The sequence below is a fragment of the Lepidochelys kempii genome, chromosome 3, assembly GCF_965140285.1.
Source record: "Lepidochelys kempii isolate rLepKem1 chromosome 3, rLepKem1.hap1, whole genome shotgun sequence".
In the NCBI taxonomy this organism is placed as follows: domain Eukaryota; kingdom Metazoa; phylum Chordata; order Testudines; family Cheloniidae; genus Lepidochelys; species Lepidochelys kempii.
In genome coordinates this window covers 8,789,134-8,808,081 of record NC_136382.1, presented here as the reverse complement: position 1 = coordinate 8,808,081, position 18,948 = coordinate 8,789,134, and the positions used below count along the sequence as shown (strand labels likewise).

Here is an 18,948-nt window from a genome sequence, read left to right as displayed (position 1 = left end):
GGAGCAGTCCCAGCAAACTCAATGAGATTACATACATGCTTAAAGTTAGGCATGCGTTTAAGTACTTTGCTGAATCAGGGCCTTACTTGGTATTTATGCAAAGCTACAAAGAAGTCCGAAAGGTGATACAGTCAAAAATCTGACCTAATAGTGCAATCAAGACTCCTGGAACACTTCTGTCCTTGACTCACTGTGACTAGATGGAGTTAATTTACTTGAAGTTCTTCGCCTCAATTGGCTTATATAACACACTTCATTTTGGTAAGAGTTACTAGTGATGATGTGCAAGCTAGTAAAAACACATCCTTCTCATATCCCCAGTTGACACTGCAGGGCTGGCATCTTACTTGTCAAAGGAGCACATTTGATCTGGAGTCGCTGAAAGATGAACACGGAACCCGACAAGGCCAGTTCTACAGCCATTTTTCCAGAGTAGAGAGACACTCCACAAGGTGAGGTGAGGGTCTGTCCATGAAAGAAATCATGGCAGTTAAAGAAGTAAAGTTTCACCCCTTCTGTTCTTGGCCGAAATCTGCATCCATCCTTCTTGTACAACATAGGTGGTGGTGTTGCCTATAAGTAATTTGCAAAGCACTTTAATATCCTTGTGGCAGAATGGTGCTGTAGGTATAAAATGTCAGTATTACAACAACGCCACTGCACAGTATGCAGCATTTGCACAGGGATTCTCTGAATAAGAGGTTTGGAAATCTTTCCCCACACTGTTTAATCAAGTGCCATTGCGAGGGTCAACGTGCCCAAGCAAATAGATTTGTCATTGCAGTAACGCCTCTGGATTAGAAATCGTCAGGGGATTATTTCTTTTTAAACTAGCATTTAAAGTGAACAAATTTTCCAGACCGGCCACTGAGCCAGAGGGAAAAGGACATTATGTCGCTGGAACTAGATGCACTGATCAAAGCTAGCTACTTATTCTATAACAAAGCTGAGGGAAAGGATTAGTCACTGACAAGCGCTACAGTAGCTGAACGCAGCTGAATTGCTCATAAGTGCCTACAAGTGCACAGAGAAACCCAAGAGGAAGAGGGGAAAACTGAATGCTGCCACGCTAGTATAGCTGCCACGCTACTACGAACAGGACCAGTCTGCACAACGCTGATCCTTCCCGAGAGAGGGAGCAAGAGAGGGGCTGGAAATTCACAAGAAGAGACAGGCGTATAATCAGGGTATAATCTCAGAGACTGGGTGAGCGATTTACAGAAATATTAGTACATGGGCCTAGAGCGACTCGTCTCAAGGTAAGTGGAACACCCTCCCCAAGCTCATTAGCTTCATTTCACAGGTCTCCCATGCTGAGGAACCAGAACGCAACATTCCAGATAGCAGAGGCCGGTGACACAAACTTATTGGAAATTTGATTTATTTGAAATTCCCCCAGACCCTGGATTTTAAAGCCAGTCACTAGATCCCTGAATGGGACTTTTTTAAAAAATCTCACTTCCGTCCCACCCTGCTATACGCACTCCCACTCGCACCTGCATTGTACTGTGTCCAGTTTTGGGCCCCACACTGCACGAAGGATGTGGAAAAATTGGAAAACATCCAGCGGAGGGCAACAAAAATGATTAGGGGACTGGAACACATGATTTATGAGGAGAGGCTGAGGGAACTGGGATTGTTTAGTCTGAGGAAGAGAAGAATGAGGGGAGATTTGATAGCTGCTTTCAACTACCTGAAAGGGGGTTCCAAAGAGGATGGATCTAGACTGTTTTCAGTGGTAGCAGATGACAGAATGAGGAGTAATGGTCTCAAGTTGAAGTGGGGGAGGTTTAGGTTGGATATTAGGAAAAGCTTTTTCACTAGGAGGGTGGTGAAGCACTGGAATGCGTTACCTAGGGAGGTGGTGGAATCTCCTTCCTTGGAAGTTTTTAAGGTCAGGCTTGACAAAGCCCTGTCTGAGACTATTTAGTTGGGGATTGGTCTTGCTTTGAGCAGGGGGTTGGACTAGATGACCTCCTGAGGTCCCTTCCAACCCTGATATTCTATGATTCTATAATAGACATCAAACCTCTTTCTATCCCTTGTTTAAATTTAAGTATCTAAACCTTTATTTAAAAAGATTTAGTTTTCCCACAAATTACCACAGTCTGTTTTGTGCTCACCCAAAGCCGCCCGCAACAAAGTACATTTTACCTGCTCCCGCTACTATGGCAGCAGGTCCTATGGGATCCCAGTCCCGCTGCAGGACTCTACCAGTCACTGCTGGGGCACATGGATAGGTGCTACGCTAAACTGGCTCTGAACAGAGTAAAGGGTTGTAGATATTATCGGTGACCTGACCCAAAATCCACATGTGGTAACACAACCAAAATTCTAGAGGAGCACAGAACGTAGACTGTAAGCTTCAGAGCTTATCTGCATTTCACTCGGTCTCTACAGTGCCCAGAACAATGGAGTTAGAACCTCTAGAAGCCCCCCTAGCTCGGCCCACCTCAAAAAACCGTGAGGTTCTACGGCTGCCATCATTGTTTACTCTGCTTGCGTGTTCTGCCCCGCCCTGTGTCTGTCTGGTTTATTTCGATTGTAAGCTTTAGTGGACAGTCCCTGCCCTGAACTCTGTGTTTGTACAGCACCTAGCACAACATGGGCCCATTCTTGGTTGGTCCTTTGGCACTACTATAATAAACATGATTAATACTATTTTAATACATAAATAATAATGTAGGCACCTGGCCAATGGGAATTTGACTGAGTCTAAGCCAGTAGTTTTCAATCTTTTTTCATCTGCGGACCTCTAACAAATTTCAAATGGAGGTGTGGATCCCTTTGGAAATCTTAGGCATAGTGTGTGGACCCCAGAGGTCCGCGGAGCACAGACTGAAAACCACTGATCTAAGCCTTTCACACAGACCACTAAGCAGCCATCAAATGGTTAGAAAATTACTATTGCTAATGGCCTGGTAAGAATGGGAACTGATAACCAAGAAATGAAAGGTTCTAGCCATCCAAGTACTCCTCTCAAGATACATTGCTGAAGTATTCCCTCACAGAAGATCAGACCAACAGGAGCCAACTCACAGTGAACCAGCAATCCAAGTCGGTTTCTAATATTTCACTTTTATTATCTCGCTTTTCAACATAGAATCTAGAGTACATTGGTTTAAGGGCAGATTAATTCTTTTGCACGGAAGGTTAGGATTATCATCATCATCACGTGAACTTGTCTCACTTGGGGATTGCTTCTCTTGAGTAACATCTGGGCAATGTCTTTGTATGTGCTGCTCTAAATTTGATGTGGGTATTCCCATCATAACACTCCTGCAATTACCACCTTTACAAGTAGAAATTCTTGGCCTGGTCAAACGAGAAGAATTTCCTCACAGGATTTTTTTTTTTTTTTTTAAACTCTACCCATAGCTGCTTGAAGCCTGTCTTCCATTGGAACATGTAGCCTGATGGTCATATCAGTGTATCATGGTCATCAGTGGAAGGGAAACGGAGTTAGGGCCTATGTTTCTGGGGGGACAGTTATCAAGGACACGCCTGAGGGACTAGGTAGGAATAAGAAAAGGAGTACTTGTGGCACCTTAGAGACTAACCAATTTATTTGAGCATGAGCTTTCGTGAGCTACAGCTCACTTCATCAGATGTTTACCGTGGAAACTGCAGCAGACTTTATATACACACAGAAATCATGAAACAATACCTCCTCCCACCCCACTGTCCTGCTGGTAATAGCTTATCTAAAGTGATCAACAGGTGGGCCATTTCCAGCACAAATCCAGGTTTTCTCACCCTCCACCCCCCCACACAAATTCACTCTCCTGCTGGTGCTAGCCCATCCAAAGTGACAACTCTTTACATAATCAAGTCGGGCTATTTCCTGCATAGATCAAGGTTTTCTCACATCCCCCCCACCCCCATACACACACAAACTCACTCTCCTGCTGGTAATAGCTCATCTAAACTGACCATTCTCCAGGTTTAAATCCAAGTTAAACCAGAACATCTGGAGGGGGGGGGTAGGAAAAAGCAAGAGGAAACAGGCTACCTTGCATAATGACTTAGCCACTCCCAGTCTCTATTTAAGCCTCTATTTAAGAGACTGGGAGTGGCTAAGTCATTATGCAAGGTAGCCTGTTTCCTCTTGCTTTTTCCTACCCCCCCCCTCCAGATGTTCTGGTTTAACTTGGATTTAAACCTGGAGAATGGTCAGTTTAGATGAGCTATTACCAGCAGGAGAGTGAGTTTGTGTGTGTATGGGGGTGGGGGGGATGTGAGAAAACCTTGATCTATGCAGGAAATAGCCCGACTTGATTATGTAAAGAGTTGTCACTTTGGATGGGCTAGCACCAGCAGGAGAGTGAATTTGTGTGGGGGGGTGGAGGGTGAGAAAACCTGGATTTGTGCTGGAAATGGCCCACCTGTTGATCACTTTAGATAAGCTATTACCAGCAGGACAGTGGGGTGGGAGGAGGTATTGTTTCATGATTTCTGTGTGTATATAAAGTCTGCTGCAGTTTCCACGGTAAACATCTGATGAAGTGAGCTGTAGCTCACGAAAGCTCATGCTCAAATAAATTGGTTAGTCTCTAAGGTGCCACAAGTACTCCTTTTCTTTTTGCGAATACAGACTAACACGGCTGTTCCTCTGAAACCTGTCATTAGGTAGGAATAGTCTCAGTTTGGGGCTGGAATGATTCAGCAATTGGTCCAGCAGTATGGCAAGAGCAATGGATTGTGTTTAGTTGGTTCTACTTGTATAAGTCAATCAGCTCAAAGATTTAATGCAACTGAAAACACTCCAACATTCTTGTAAGATTAAGAATGAAAGAGAAAGTTATTAGTTAAGTACTTGACATTGAAATAAAGGAACCCAAAGAAGTAGCAAAGGACAGAAATAGGCCTTAGAGTTTTTTCCCCACTAATACTTCTTTGCCTATTCTAACAATAGAAGATTCTACACCATAGAACTGCAAACCTTAAAAAAAAAAATCATCAAGCAATATGCGATAATTCTATTGTGGAATAAACCTCCTCTGGCTTAATGGGCAGAGGGAAGATGTTCTAGGCCCAGCCAGTCAGGGAGGTGAGGTGACAATGGGGTCATTAGTCAGAGAAGAACTGCTACCGAACCCGAACCCCTTCAGACTGAACTCTTCCCTAGCCCCCTCAGTCCACTCCCTCCCTTCTTTCAGGCCCCCGGAGATTCCCTCCTACAACCCCTGCCCCTACTTCCTTCAGGAGCCCCCCCCAGCATAACAGAATAACTTACCCTGGGGTGGTAGTAGGGAGGAACTTCTGTGCCAGGGACATAAAGCCAGGAACAAAGTGCAGTGGAGCCTTACAGCCGCAAGTTTAAACAAAGGTCCTGTGTTCCACACTTCGTCTGTCTCACCCACCAAGTCTGAGGCCTGAGTTGCTGGCCAATAGCATTCAGACAGAATTGGGAGGAGATGGAGAGGTGAGGGAGGTGTTCTGGGAGTTTTAGTTTCCTTCCATGGGCAGTCCTCTACTTGGCATAAAAGACAGGAGAACTACCAATCCCAGAACCCCTCTCTTTCCCCCTCCTTCCTCTCTTCTCATCTGCTTCAATGGCTTCCTGGAAAGTGTGGTCTCTGCCCTTTCTCTCTAGGCTTGGAACAGAGAGACCCTTCCTCAGCACCTGATTATTGCACCTGTTATTTTGAACCAGCTACCGGTTTTTGTTTTATAGGCTTTGGTTTCAGTTTGGGTTCAATGTGAGAGAGGTTTTCAGCTCGGGTTCAGTTCCAGTTCCCTCAAAAAACCTCTCTGAATCAGATCTCAGGTTCAGGTTGACGCCTGGTTTTTATTACTATTTTCAAGGGTTGGGTGAGTGGTCTGTCTTTTTGAGATGGTTTATTTTGTTTCCCTTAACCCCTCAACTGGGTGAAAAGGGCTCTCAGGGAATTGCAAAGCAGGGAAAGTTATTCCTTGCCATTCCCTGCTCACTGTTTAGGGATCCCTCAGAGGGGAGATCCTGAAAGGGGAAGTTGGGAACCTCCTCTACAACCTCGGCAATATTTTGTCCCTAATGACAAATTCTTTTTCTGCGTTAGGGAATCTTTTCAGGATGTGTGCGCACACCCATGCATGTGGGGCATGGGTAGAGTGTGAAAGCTAACTCATCATCAATCTCTTTCTCTCCAAAGCTCTCCTGTGTTCTTAGCTTCCGTTCCACCTGTAAGAAAAATTATTTACTTGTCCCTGTTTCAGGAGTTAACTGAATGGCACAGAGTGGCTGCACCCTACCTAAAGTCAGAGGAATGATTAGTATCTCCCAATCAAGGAGATCTAATTTGAATGTGTTTATTTTTTCCCATAGCAGAGAAATAGCAGTTGCACTCTCTGTGGCTAAGTGCAACCTGACATTGTGTTAAAAATTGTGGCAAGATTAAGAACATAAGATTAACAACATAAGAACATAAAAATGGCCATACTGGGTCAGACCAAAGGTCCATCCAGCCCAGTATCCTGTCTACTGACAATAGCCAATGCCAGGCGCCCCAGAGGGAGTGAACCTAACAGGTAATGATCTACTGATCTCTCTCCTGCCATCCATCTCCACCCTCTGACAAACAGAGGATAATGCAATAGAGCTGAATCAGTGCTGATGGCTGCCAGAAAGGTTTAATCCCTCTTGCAAACTAGGCTTTAGCCAAATGAATCAGACAATTTTGCTGGATAACTCCTAATGCTAGAGACAGCATGATACCCAGGGCTGGGAAAACACTGCAGAAAGATGTTTGAATATGATCAAATTTTTAGATGCATTTGCCTTGGCAAATTCATACTCCTCCAAGTTCACTTTCAATGAAAATTCTGCTAATTCACAGTTCTACTCATACAAATACTTGAAGGAAGTATATTTTACACTCACATACATGAGAATTCTTACATGGTATTTTTACATGGGATGGGGAACTATTTTGCCATGATAGAGTCCCCACCACAGGCCTGGCACAGACACACTTAAATTACATGGGGATCTGATCACATCCTTTTCAAATGGGAACATACATGCACACCCCCTTCCCCCCACTCTCTATGAATGAAACTAGGTAAAATATAATTTCAGCTCTGCACACAGCCTACAGACCTCAGAGTACCCTGATTTTTCTAGGAATGTTGCTTCAAGCATGGAATATATGGCTCAGAGAAAAAGGAAGAGGTTTAAAAGTAAAATGTGTTTCCTAACTTTGTTTGCCTTCTCCCTCTCCATGAAAGATTCAAAGCCCCAGAGGCTTCTTCAAGCCTTGCTCTTGATTGTAAATTACACTCCATTGGGAAACAGAAATTATACCACGTGACTTTGTGAGACCAACCACAATTAAGCAGCGCAGCCCAAATACCAATCATCAAACACTCAATGAACTGTCTGTGATCAAACCATACAGGGGAAAAAATGACAGAATAAATTCAAGGACATGGCAACTTCTCCTAGGTATTCTGCAAGCAGAAAATATCACAACAAATTATTCACTGCAAATTATTTACTCTGCCCTAGCAGCACGACTGGTGAACTTTTGGGATCATCTGGGAGGGAAGGACTTCTCGCCCAACTGTGACAAAACACAACATGGAAGCAAACATTACTAATTATCTGCACTGGATGCACAGGTTTCAGGATGCTTTCCTTCATCCTGTAATACGTGCTGACCCATTGGCTTGTCGTTCAAGGTTATCAGTGGCTAGACTTTCAGCCCAGGATATACTAATCATGCTGCATTCTGTCTCATTACACTGTAATTTACTTTACTTCAATAGCCTTCTGGCTTTAGGTGCTTTGATCAGTGATCGCTTTAGCACAGCTGTATTATTGCTCTGTTCCTAGCAGTCATACAGTGCTAGTAATTGCTTGCATTGGAAGAGAGAAATGTTAAAAACCACAATTTTCTACGTGTAATTTAAATTAAGGCCAATTCTTGGCTCTCTGAATTTACTGGGCTATATGCTCAATAGACCACAGTAAAGACATTCTACGCTGCTTCATAATCTGAATATCCGATATTCTTCTCTTGTAAAGGGTTGAACTATACAGCTTGAAAGGTTCTCCCCTCCTCCTCCACCTTTCACTTCTGTGATTCAATTCCAGCTAACTGGCTGGGTTTATGCTCTTATTTCATTAGCCCCACAGAAGAAGGGGGATTTTATAAAGCTAACTACTATGACAGACTCCCAATGTGAGTTAAATATGAAGTCAGGAAACAGACTAGCTAAGAAGTTCAAAAATATTCTTCTAATTTATGGCCTCCTCCTGCAAAGACTTAGACTACGTCTACACTTAAACTGCTACAGCGGCACTGTGTCATCATTGCAGCTGCAGTGATTCAGCGTAGCCACTTACTACCGCAACAAGAAGGGTTCTCCTGTCCCTGTAGTTCATCCACCTCCCCGAGAGGTGGTAACTAGAATGACGGAAGAATTTTTCCATTGACCTAGCACAGTCTTCCCCAGGGGATTTTCACACCCCTGAGTGATGTTGCTGGGTTGATTTAACTTTTTAGCGTAGACCTGGCCTTACACACGTACTTAAGTTTACACACTATTAGGAGTCCCATTGACTTTCAATGAGACTTAAGGCTCGTGTACGTGAACAATTGATATGTGGCAAGCTGGGGTGTGAATCTACCCCACATTAGCCTGCATGAACTGACTGCCCATGTGGACCCTGCTGATGCTCCTTAATAGTCTGTTAGTGGGCTCTGATCTAGTCCTCTTTGAAACGACTACATCAAAGCATATTAAACTGTTAATGCACATCAGCAGGGTTCACATGGGCAGTCAGTTCATGCAGGCTAATGTGGGGTAGATTCACACCCCAGCTTGCCACATATCAATTGTTGCAGTCTATGGCAAGCTAGTGTGGGGTAGATTCACGCCCCAGCTCTCTGCAAACTAAGGCTTTTTCTACACTGGACTTTCATTGGTAAAACTTTTGCCGTTCCGGGGTGCGAAACCCCCCCACTGAACAACAAAAGTTTTACTGATGAAAAGTACCGGTGTGAACAGAGCTTTGTCGGCGGGAAAGCTCTCCTGACGACAAAGCTACCACCGCTCGTTGAGGGTGGAATTGTTTTTTTTGTCGGCGGGAGAACTCTCTCCCGCCGACAAAGAGCAGCTACGCTGCATGCCCTTTAGTGGCATGGCTGTGTCGCTAAAAGGTGCGTAGTATAGACGTAAATGTTCCTGTAGACAAGCCCTCAGGCCCCTAAGTATATATGACAGGTTTCAGAGTAACAGCCGTGTTAGTCTGTATTCGCAAAAAGAAAAGGAGTACTTGTGGCACCTTAGAGACTAAGTTGGTTAGTCTCTAAGGTGCCACAAGTACTCCTTTTCTTTTTAAGTATATATGGTATATTTTCTAAAAGGATTTATGACCTTATAAAGATCTTACTCCTTAGATCAGAGGTCTCCAATCTTTTTACACCCAAGATCACTTTTTGAATTTAAGGGCAACCCAGGATCTACCCCGCCCCTTCCCCGAGGCCCCTCCCCTCCCTGCTCACTCCATCGCCCTCTCTCTCCCACCCTCACTCACTTTCACCGGGCTGGGATAGGGCGTTGGGGTTCTGGAGGGGGTGAGGGGTGCAAGCTCTAGGAGGGAGTTTCGGTGCAGGAGGGGGCTATGGGCTGAGACGGGGGATTGGGGTGCGGAAGGGGGTGTGGGCTCTGGGAGGGGGGTCAGGGCTGGGGCTTGGGGTGCAGGAGGGGGTTCAGGGTGCAGAAGGGGGTATGGAGTGCTGGCTCTGGGAGGGGGCTCAGGATTGGGGTGCGGTCTCCCGCCGGGCAGCACTTACCTCCAGAGGCTCCCGGTTGGGGACGGGTGTAGCGAGGCTAAGGCAGGCTCCCTGCTTATCCCAGCCCCACACTGCTCCCAGAACGGACCAATATGACCCTGCGGCCTCTGGGGGCGGGGAGGCATGTGGCTCAGCACGCTGCCCCTCTCTGCAAGCACCATCCCCACAGTTCTCCCAGCCAATGGGAGCTGCGGGGGTGGTGCTTGCGGGCAGGAGCAGTGCGTGGAGGGAGACCCCTGCTCTCCTGGCTGCGCTGGCCACTTCCGCGAGTGGCATGGGGCTGAGTTAGGCAGGGAGTCTGCTGTAGCAGCAGCCACGCTGTACAGCCAGAGATCACGATCGACTGGGAGATCCTTTAGGATCTACCAGTCAATCGCGATCGACCACTTGGTGACCACTGCCTTAGACTGTAAATCTGTCACACCAGGATCCCTGTCCTCTAATGGTCTGTAAAGTGCAAGCAGGCCTCTGGCACTACATCAATAATAAATAAAATAATATTTGCAAGGAGAGAAAAATGGCAAGAATAATATAGAAAAGAGGTTGATCCGGAGAAAAACATTTTTTCTTTCACAAATGACACCCATTAGCAAGTCAGAAGAGAAAATCTGCCCCACCCCCCACTGTCCAACTATGAAAGGGTTAACACTTTTTAAGCAGAACTGTTGCAAGAATTTCCCAAAATTCAAGCACTGGAGAGGACTAATGTGAATGTTTATTTTGCAATTATCTGAGCAATTTTCTCTCCTTATTGTGCTTGGACCTTAAAGGTTTTTAAATACATGCAGAAGAATTTATTTGTCAGAAATAATAATAAAATGAAATATTAAAATCAATGAATCTTTTTGCATGCATAATGCCCTAATCGCTCTAAAGTGCTATTATATTCAGAACTGCCTTGGCACAAAAAACACATTTAGTTTGTGCATTCAAATGCCATCTTCCTCCTCTTTTTAAAACTTTTGTAAAGCATTAGCCTTTTATTTTTCCTCTAAGCATGACTGGATTCAAACAACAACAGCAGTGATGAACAAACAGCTGGAGCAAAGATCAAAAACAGGAATTTAACTTCAGACTCCAAAATTCCTATTTAGGCTCCTGTATATGCAACTTGTTTTTCCAAAAAGGTGCCAAACACCCAGCATCTTCCATTTACTTCAATGGGAGCCACTAGGTGCTCAGCACTTTGGAAAGCAGGTCACTTATTGGGGAGCCTAACTTTAGGCTCTCCTATTCTTGAAAATCCTGGTCCTGACAGCAGTTTGAAGCCCACAGCATAACAACAAACTTCAGCACAATGTTGGATTACTAGGCAGACATGCCAAGTTACAGAACTGATAAAAATGTCTACGTTATTTCCCACTGTAAAAATGTCAAACCAAATTGAGCATTTGGGTATTTCTTACCATGATTGGGACACCGATGTCTGGCCACAAGAGGTCTTCGGAGGGAAGTTTGGGGGAGTTCCACACTACTACAACTTTATTTAAGTAAGGGAGTCCATTGAGTCTCTCTAGGGAGTTCATTAATACTTCCTCCCGCTCGTAGGTTAACATGACTACTGTGAACTGCTCCCTTGGGACATTGCCACCCAAGGCAGCTTGGAACTCTTTCCCAGAACCACCTGCTCCTCCTCCAATTGGTCGAAATCCAGTCCCAGACCCAAGAAACTTAGCTTCTGAAGGTAAAACGGGATCAAAGGGTGTGTGTGGAAAGAGATGGAAAGGCCCTGGAGCTGAATTCCAATTCCTGTAGATATCCATTGCTGTGAGAGTAAAATTGCGAAGGTATTTGGGAGAGGCATAGGGTGGTTCTGTTTCCACAGGCCCCAAGTCTAAGTCACCATTGTCTGCCATGTTGGGGTCAGTACCAGCAGCTTTGCCAGAGCGGTGAGGAATCTCCACGGCAGTTTCTTCTCGAATAGGAGCAGCCGGGATTTGAATTCGAGTCCTTATGATGGCTAAGACTGTGCTGAACACGTTGTCAGAGGTGGAGAAGTAGGTCTCCCACAAGAAGCGGCCCTGCCTCCTCATGGTAAGGAGATCGTTGTCAGAAATGCTTCTCAGAAGAAAGTGCACTTCTGTGATACGTGGCTTTGGTATGATTAAGGCTGCCTCATTCCACCGGATCACATCATGATAGGGCAGCTGAACTTGCTCTCCAAGAATCACTGGGATGGCTCCGACTTCCAGAGCCTCAAAGAGTCTCATGGCACACCCAGCAGAGATCAATAGATGGGTGTCCCCTGGTGTGATTATCAGTGCAAAAGTAGATAGCTTCAGTAGCTCTAATCTGTCATCCCTTTCTCCACAAAGTGCCCACTCAGTGGGCAGACTTGCCTTAGGCTGGTTCTTACAAGTGAATTCCACCAAGACAAAGTCCAACTTACTGTCTTGGACAGCCTTCAAGGTGGTAATGATCCGATCATCATAGTCAGCTGGGGCATTGCCTTCGATTTCCTCTTCAAATGAACGAACCTCTTGCAAGCTGGATCGAAGAGACTCTATTTTCTCTCCCTGGAAACTGAATAGGTACTTTCGCTTTACTGGCACCTGGGGTGGAATCTCTAGGAAGTTGGGTTCGGACATTGCATGGACTAGAGGCGATACCACAATATCAAAACCTGGCCGATACTGTACATCATAAAAGGTGGATTGGGCAATCATGGCACGCCCTGTGCTGATGTTATAGATAAAGTTCTGAGTTTCCGATTTCCTCGATAAATTAATGATGAGATGGTTGTGTCCATCAGTCCTCCAATATGGCAAAGAGTGCAACTGTTGCTCCAGTTCAGTAGGTTTTGGCATTATGGGCTCTTGCATTTCCCCCACTAAAATTATATACACACAAGCAATGTTTGCATTTTCAGTAACATAAACATTAGTTCTGACGGTTGCCTCAAAGGCTTGCTTAATTAAAGGGTCTAAGGAGCTACCAAAAGGGTACTGATCACTGTTGTAGACATACACTGGGAAGCCAGACGTCAGTGGGCAGCGTGAGTAGTCAAAGCAGTTGTACAGCCTGCAGTTCCTGTTGGATTTTGGCAAAGGCAAGTTAGCTTCATCTTTGTCTGGCAGCAGCCGGATTGGCAAGGAGAGCTTTGGCTGGTTCTGAGCCATCAGTTCTTTGTAGGAATGCTCAGTCTGGCTGATGACATTCTTCAGCTGCAAGAGATCCTGCTTGGCATTTTCTATGCTCTTCTTGCAGGCTTCGATTTTCAGGTTCAACTTGGCGATTTCGCTGTTGAGCTCCTGTCGCTTGGCCTCCAGCTGGAGCAGCTCCTCGCTGACTGACTCACGGATGCGGCACAGGTCCTGGACATGCTTCACCTCACACAGCTCATTTCCGGTGCGGGGGCCGAAGATGCGCTTGCCAGCATCATCCGCGTCATCAATGGTGGTCAAGTAGTAGTGGGCGATGAGGGGGAAGAAGACGAGGATGATGAACAGGGTAAAGCTAAGCCAGGTGAGCCGGATCCGACTGGACCATCGTAACACCCAGGGTTGGCCGCCATTCCCCACTCCCCCATTCCGCAACATGGTATACCCAGTCATGAGTCTGAGAATTGGTGCGCGCCCAATCACGTTGGATCAGTAGCCATAACCAAAACAGTTTTTATTAGCAAGTCTCTAAAAGAAAAGGTTATTGTGCCTCCTTAATAAGGAGCCAATAGAATGGAAATTTCATCTTCTTGTTGTGACGATGGCTGCCTCCAGCCTTTTTGTTTCAAATGCAACTTTTGGTCCAATTAGAATCAATCACCGAACTTCTCCCTTTGTCGCTGGTTAACTGGCTGTTGCTAGTCGTGTTGTGGTGTTGTCATGGCGACAAAAACACAATGGGATCAAGTTGACCTCTTACCGCTGCTCTTGACATCCTGCATTACCATCCAATGAATATGGAGAATCAACAGCCATAGTTGAAAACAAGCGGGAAGAGTCTTGGATAAGCATCAGTCTCTCTCATCACCTCTGCACTGCTGATACTCTGCCATGCCTACAAGAGAGCAACAGCGTCAGACAAGGCAAAAATGACACTTTACTAAGCTATAAAACGATAGACATTTGCCAAAAGCAGCTGTACAGTCAAAATCATCAGCATTCTGATTCACTATTACTTGTCTAACACCTTCCTGTGTAGTACTTACAAACCTGAGGAACTGACAGGATTCATGAGACATGCACAGCTTCCTGCAGGGCAGTTCTATCAAAGGACTTGATAAAAGCTGTGTGGTCTAGCAGTCAGAACAGAGAATAGCAGTCAATAAATCGTATTTTCTATTCCTGCCTCTGCCATTGATGCACTGTGACACGCTGGACAAGTCACTAAACTTTGCATGCCTCAGTTTCCCCACCTGTAAAATGGATATGTTTTTGGCATGTTGTGATCCTTAGATAAATGGCACTATAAAATTACAAATTATTACTATTACTACATATTAGAGTCGAAATACCCCATTCTCATCTTGGGCCCCATCTGAATTAAAAACTGATCATGTTATACAATTGCATGAAGGATTTGCAATTTGAACAAGCAACACTCAGGGGGACTGTGGGGGGGGGGAATGGGGGGCAGGGAGGAACTAGCTTTATGTGGTCAGCCTAATTTTACTTATGACCAAATGCAGGCATGCATTATATACCTCCAACTTGCTGCATTGGCAACCTCTGCTTTCCCATGACCACCTTTTGTCTGAATTTAGGTGGCCTTATAAAACAAGCCTGGGGGTGGGGAATTAAATAACTGATCTGTGTTTTCCATATATGATAGATGTTCTTAGGACATGTTGATGCTCTGTATAAAAAGAGTATTATTTATCATAAGTAGCAAACAAACCATAAAAAGACATGATCATGAGGATCATAAAGACATGCTACATTGAATTATTGATTTGATATTCACCTTTACATTGTAAAGGGAAAACTTTCAACCTGTGGGATATTAAAATTACTCTGATCAAACTCAGTCAATCATAAGGGACCACAGTCACTCTTGGTGAAATGCCACTAACTTCCACCAATATGAATTTAGCCCAAGATACCCAGTTTAGACACCAGTGAAAACAAATCTTACATCTTACCTAAACAAGGAGAAGATCTGAGATGCTCCGCATGCAATTCCCACAATAAAAGTAGTAACCCAATTTCAGAAGCCAGCCAGATAGAAACCTGTTTCAGCACGTCCTAGCTGGCACCCAGTAGAGAGAGTTGCTACTAATAAGCAGAGACAACAAAGATATGCCACCTTTTTGTTCTGTTTGTACAGCGCCTAGCACAATCAGGTTTTGGTCTGTGACAGGGGCTCCTGGGTGACACCACAATGCTAATAAATAAAAAATACACCACTTTTATGAACTGCTTTGTCATAGGCACCCTATGGCCATTATGAAAATGCAACTGAGCCACGATTAGGGAGTCACACATCAACCCTCGTAGCGTGAGTTGAAATCTTACTTACTGTCTTTGGTACTAAGTGCATCCACTAGAGAGGCTGCACTGGCAATAGAAACGTTACAAGAATCTACTCTCCAGTGCTGAAGACGACCAACTAATATCTCACTGAGCCCATTCAAAGCTCCAGTACATTTGTGGGTATTTAACAAAGAAGAAATAAAGGCACAAGCAGAGCTTGTCCCAAACTGATAGCTGAAAACTGGCAGAAAGGTAAAGAGAGATGTCACTTTGGCAGGGTGTGGGTAGGAGAGATATCAGGAGTAATTTTCAGTTTAGAATGTTAGCATACACCAGAAAAATCAATCGAGGATTCAGATCTTAACAAGCCAAACCATAATTAAAGGGGGCAGACGGTAGTCTAACCCATCCTGATAATACAGCCACAATTCCTAAATCTATTTTCGTCACAAGGGCACCTGTTGTGCTAATGATTAAATGCAAATCCTCCCCAGCCCCTACCAGCAACACTTAGAAGCGGAACAAGCAGCAAGGACAGTGAAAAATCAAGGGACATCACAAATTCATAATGCTGCCCAGCAAAGGGCATCAGCGGACATCTCAGAAGGCTGGGAGGATTAAAAGGGCTAAAAAGTCAGGAAAAGGTTAAATCAGCTTTCTTGTTTCCTGGTAAGTATGATCGGTGTGGGAGGCCTTGGCTCTCCTAGCAGAACATTTTAATAGCATTCCCTGCACACCAGCTTCCATTTGTATGTGCTGAGGTGGAGGGCTGGCAGTGAATGCAAATCTCCCATTTTTCTGCATGAGGCTGTCACTCATGCACAGAGAGCACTGATAATAACAGGATCCTTTCATTGTGCCCCGAGGCCACATTGCTGTCGCTATGTATTACTGAACAGAAAGGTTTCATTATGCACAAATGTATGAGGCAAATGATTAACTAAAGTTTTTAAAGTTTATTTAAACTCGTATTTTAAAAATGCTTCCATTCATTATAGGAAAGAGTGACTCATGGATGGAGAGGACGTTAGCAGCAACTCACATTGACACAGCTCCTCAGCCACCAAGCTTCAGAAGCACTCTCCAAACTTCCAGGAATTGCTCTCTCCATCACTGAAATGCAGCTGTCTCTGGGATGAGCGCTGGCAGCCATTTAAACAGGGGTGACAAAATGTTTAGGATGGGAAGTGAAGAACATTGATCCACAGCCTCAGCTGAGGTCAATGGAGCTATGACAACGTACACCAGCTGAGAATCCACTCGAAACTAGAGGTGGAATTTCAGGAACGCAGACTGTAATAACTCCAAAAACCTGACCAACATAGGTCACCACTCCTAATTCTTGTGACAAGCACTACAGGACCTTTCATCAGAAATCTGGCACCCTCCAACAGCACAGAACTCCCTGGCATTATTCTAGGGCATTGATTCAGTGCCAGTTCAGAAGGGGGAGCGCTGTCTGCCATGGTGATGGGCATGACAAAAGAAATACTACAAAGAGAGTTCCTGCCACACCCTGGGCTTCCTTGGAGGTCTCTAACCTTCAGTCCCATTACTGCCCTTCTCCCCTTTGTAGTCAAGTTTTATCTATGCCACAACTAACTTCAACTAGTGTTCTGTCAGTACCTCTTGCTGCTCTTCTGGCCTGCACTCCTGCTGGCCCCAGAGTTCAGTTTCCAGTACATCTTATGGTGGTTATCCTAGTAACAGGCTATGAACTAGGATTATCTTAATTTCCCCTCCCTTTTGGGAGACAGAGCAGAGCCACAAGAGCATGTAAGGCACCCTGGCACTGTCTCCCAAACTCAATTACAGCAGCTACAGGAGGACATTCAAGCAGCTCTATTTAAGGGCTTTGTGAATGTCAGGATCCCTGCTACAATGCAGATCTCCTGCTTGACCTTGGGAGAGTCACTGAGTCTCTCCTATGCCTCAGTTCCCCACCTGTACAATGGGATAATAGCAGAGTCCTGCATCACAAGAGGGTTAGATGGATAAATACATTAAAGACCATGAGGCACTCAGATACCATGGTGATGGGAGCCACTAAAGTACCAAAACAAAAAAGGTGCCGTTGTGCGGAGAGACAGTGCCTGGTGCTCCTGGAACGGTCAGAGGAAAGCTTGACATCTCAGGGTCTGGAGTCATCCCCACAGGGTTGCTAACAGCAACCCTCATTAAATTGCCCTGGATCTAAAAATAATTAGTGAGGTTCCATCATAAACAGACAGAGCACTTAAGGGCCGAATCCTGTGGGAAAGAGGCAGGACCGGGACCCTAAAACAGCACTAGTACCAAGGAAATGCTACACTCTGGCCCACTACCCTTGACAATGATTGCTTACAACTATTCTGCCTCCTGATCCTTCCAGCAGCTCCCAGTTCCACAAATTCTGTTTACACAGAACAAATCAACAAAGCCCACCCGCCCCTGTCCTAAAACATGAAAGTAAAACAACTCTCTGCATTTAGAAACCGGAAACTTCTTCAGCTGTTTCTGTTGGTGGCGCTAACTCCAAGGCCACATGACAAACTAAAAAAATGCAAGGAGGTATTTTAAATGCAACATATGTGGTTTGGAATCAGTTAAGACTATCGACTACCAGTCTGAAATACATGCTAGTCATAACGAATGCATGTTAGACACTCTTTCAGGCTGCTCTTCCTTACCAAAGGTTTTATCCCCGACCAGCTAGATGCAGTTGGACATTCCTTTTGGTTTTATTAAGACAGACATTTGTTGTTAGCATTTAAAAAAGAAAAAGCCCAATCTGGTGGTTTTTGCATTAGAGCTTCCAGTTTTACTTTCAAGAGCAATAAGCATCCACTAGGTAAGAGACTTTGTTGCTTCCCCTTCAGAAAGGAAATCCTTGAGCAGGAAGAGTGTATTACTTCATTTAACTCCACAGACAACACAATCTGACTCCAAAGAACTACTTAGTTCTGTTAAAAACAGAATTCTGTCTAGAGAAAAGCCATGGTCCCATTTTAAGGTAACAACTGGTACCTGACACACCTAATTACACAAAAGGGCAGGTAAATTTCTCAAGAGATCAGAAGCTGCAATTGTGATAACCTTCTCTAATTACTGATCTAATTGACATCCCACTCCTCAAATGATTATTCCTGCAAACATTCCCCACCACCTCTCACTAGTCAACCTACTTTGCCATTTCTATTACAATGGAGAGAGAAGCCTTTTGAAGGCAAAGCTCCCAGTTACAAAGATCTCTTCCCTGGGAAGTTCTTTGCTCTGCACTACTAGGCTACAAAACTAAATTGTTGGCCTACTGCGCTGCAGCACCTTTCTTAGACCTGATCCACAGATATTTTCCCAACTTGCTTCCTTCTAAAGAAGGAGGAACACAAGGCACCTGCCCTCCTCCGATAGTCCAATGCACTTCCTTCTGCTTCTGAATTCTAGTTCAATGTACTAGGGCAGTTTTATGCTCAGGTACTGGTGGAAAGCCATCACCATTGCTATTCAAAGTCACCAAGTTCCACCTGCATGTACTTGACCCTTGAGCGCACCTGGTCTTTGACACATCTCCCTTCCCCCTTTACCCTCACACATAGTTAATGAGATGTCATTCTCCTCTGAACACATTTCTGAAATGAACCCTGGATACTTCAAGCTCTTCAGGGAATGCAGATCTTGAATTAGCATTAGAATCATAGAATCATAGAATATCAGGGTTGGAAGGGACCCCAGAAGGTCATCTAGTCCAACCCCCTGCTCAAAGCAGGACCAATCCC

At 44.8% G+C, this 18,948-nt stretch overlaps 1 protein-coding gene across 5 annotated transcripts in view; it reads right to left on the bottom strand.

Annotated features, from left to right (window-relative positions):
• Positions 1–18,948, bottom strand: part of EXTL3 (exostosin like glycosyltransferase 3) — a 224,682-nt gene that overhangs the window by 48,230 nt on the left and 157,504 nt on the right. For all 5 annotated transcript variants that reach the window (XM_073335627.2, XM_073335629.2, XM_073335628.2 and 2 more), the window contains one exon: positions 11,189–13,778. In XM_073335627.2, coding sequence (XP_073191728.1) covers positions 11,189–13,336 — 2,148 coding nt within the window. In that variant the 5' untranslated portion in view covers positions 13,337–13,778. The remainder of the gene's footprint in view (positions 1–11,188; positions 13,779–18,948) is intronic.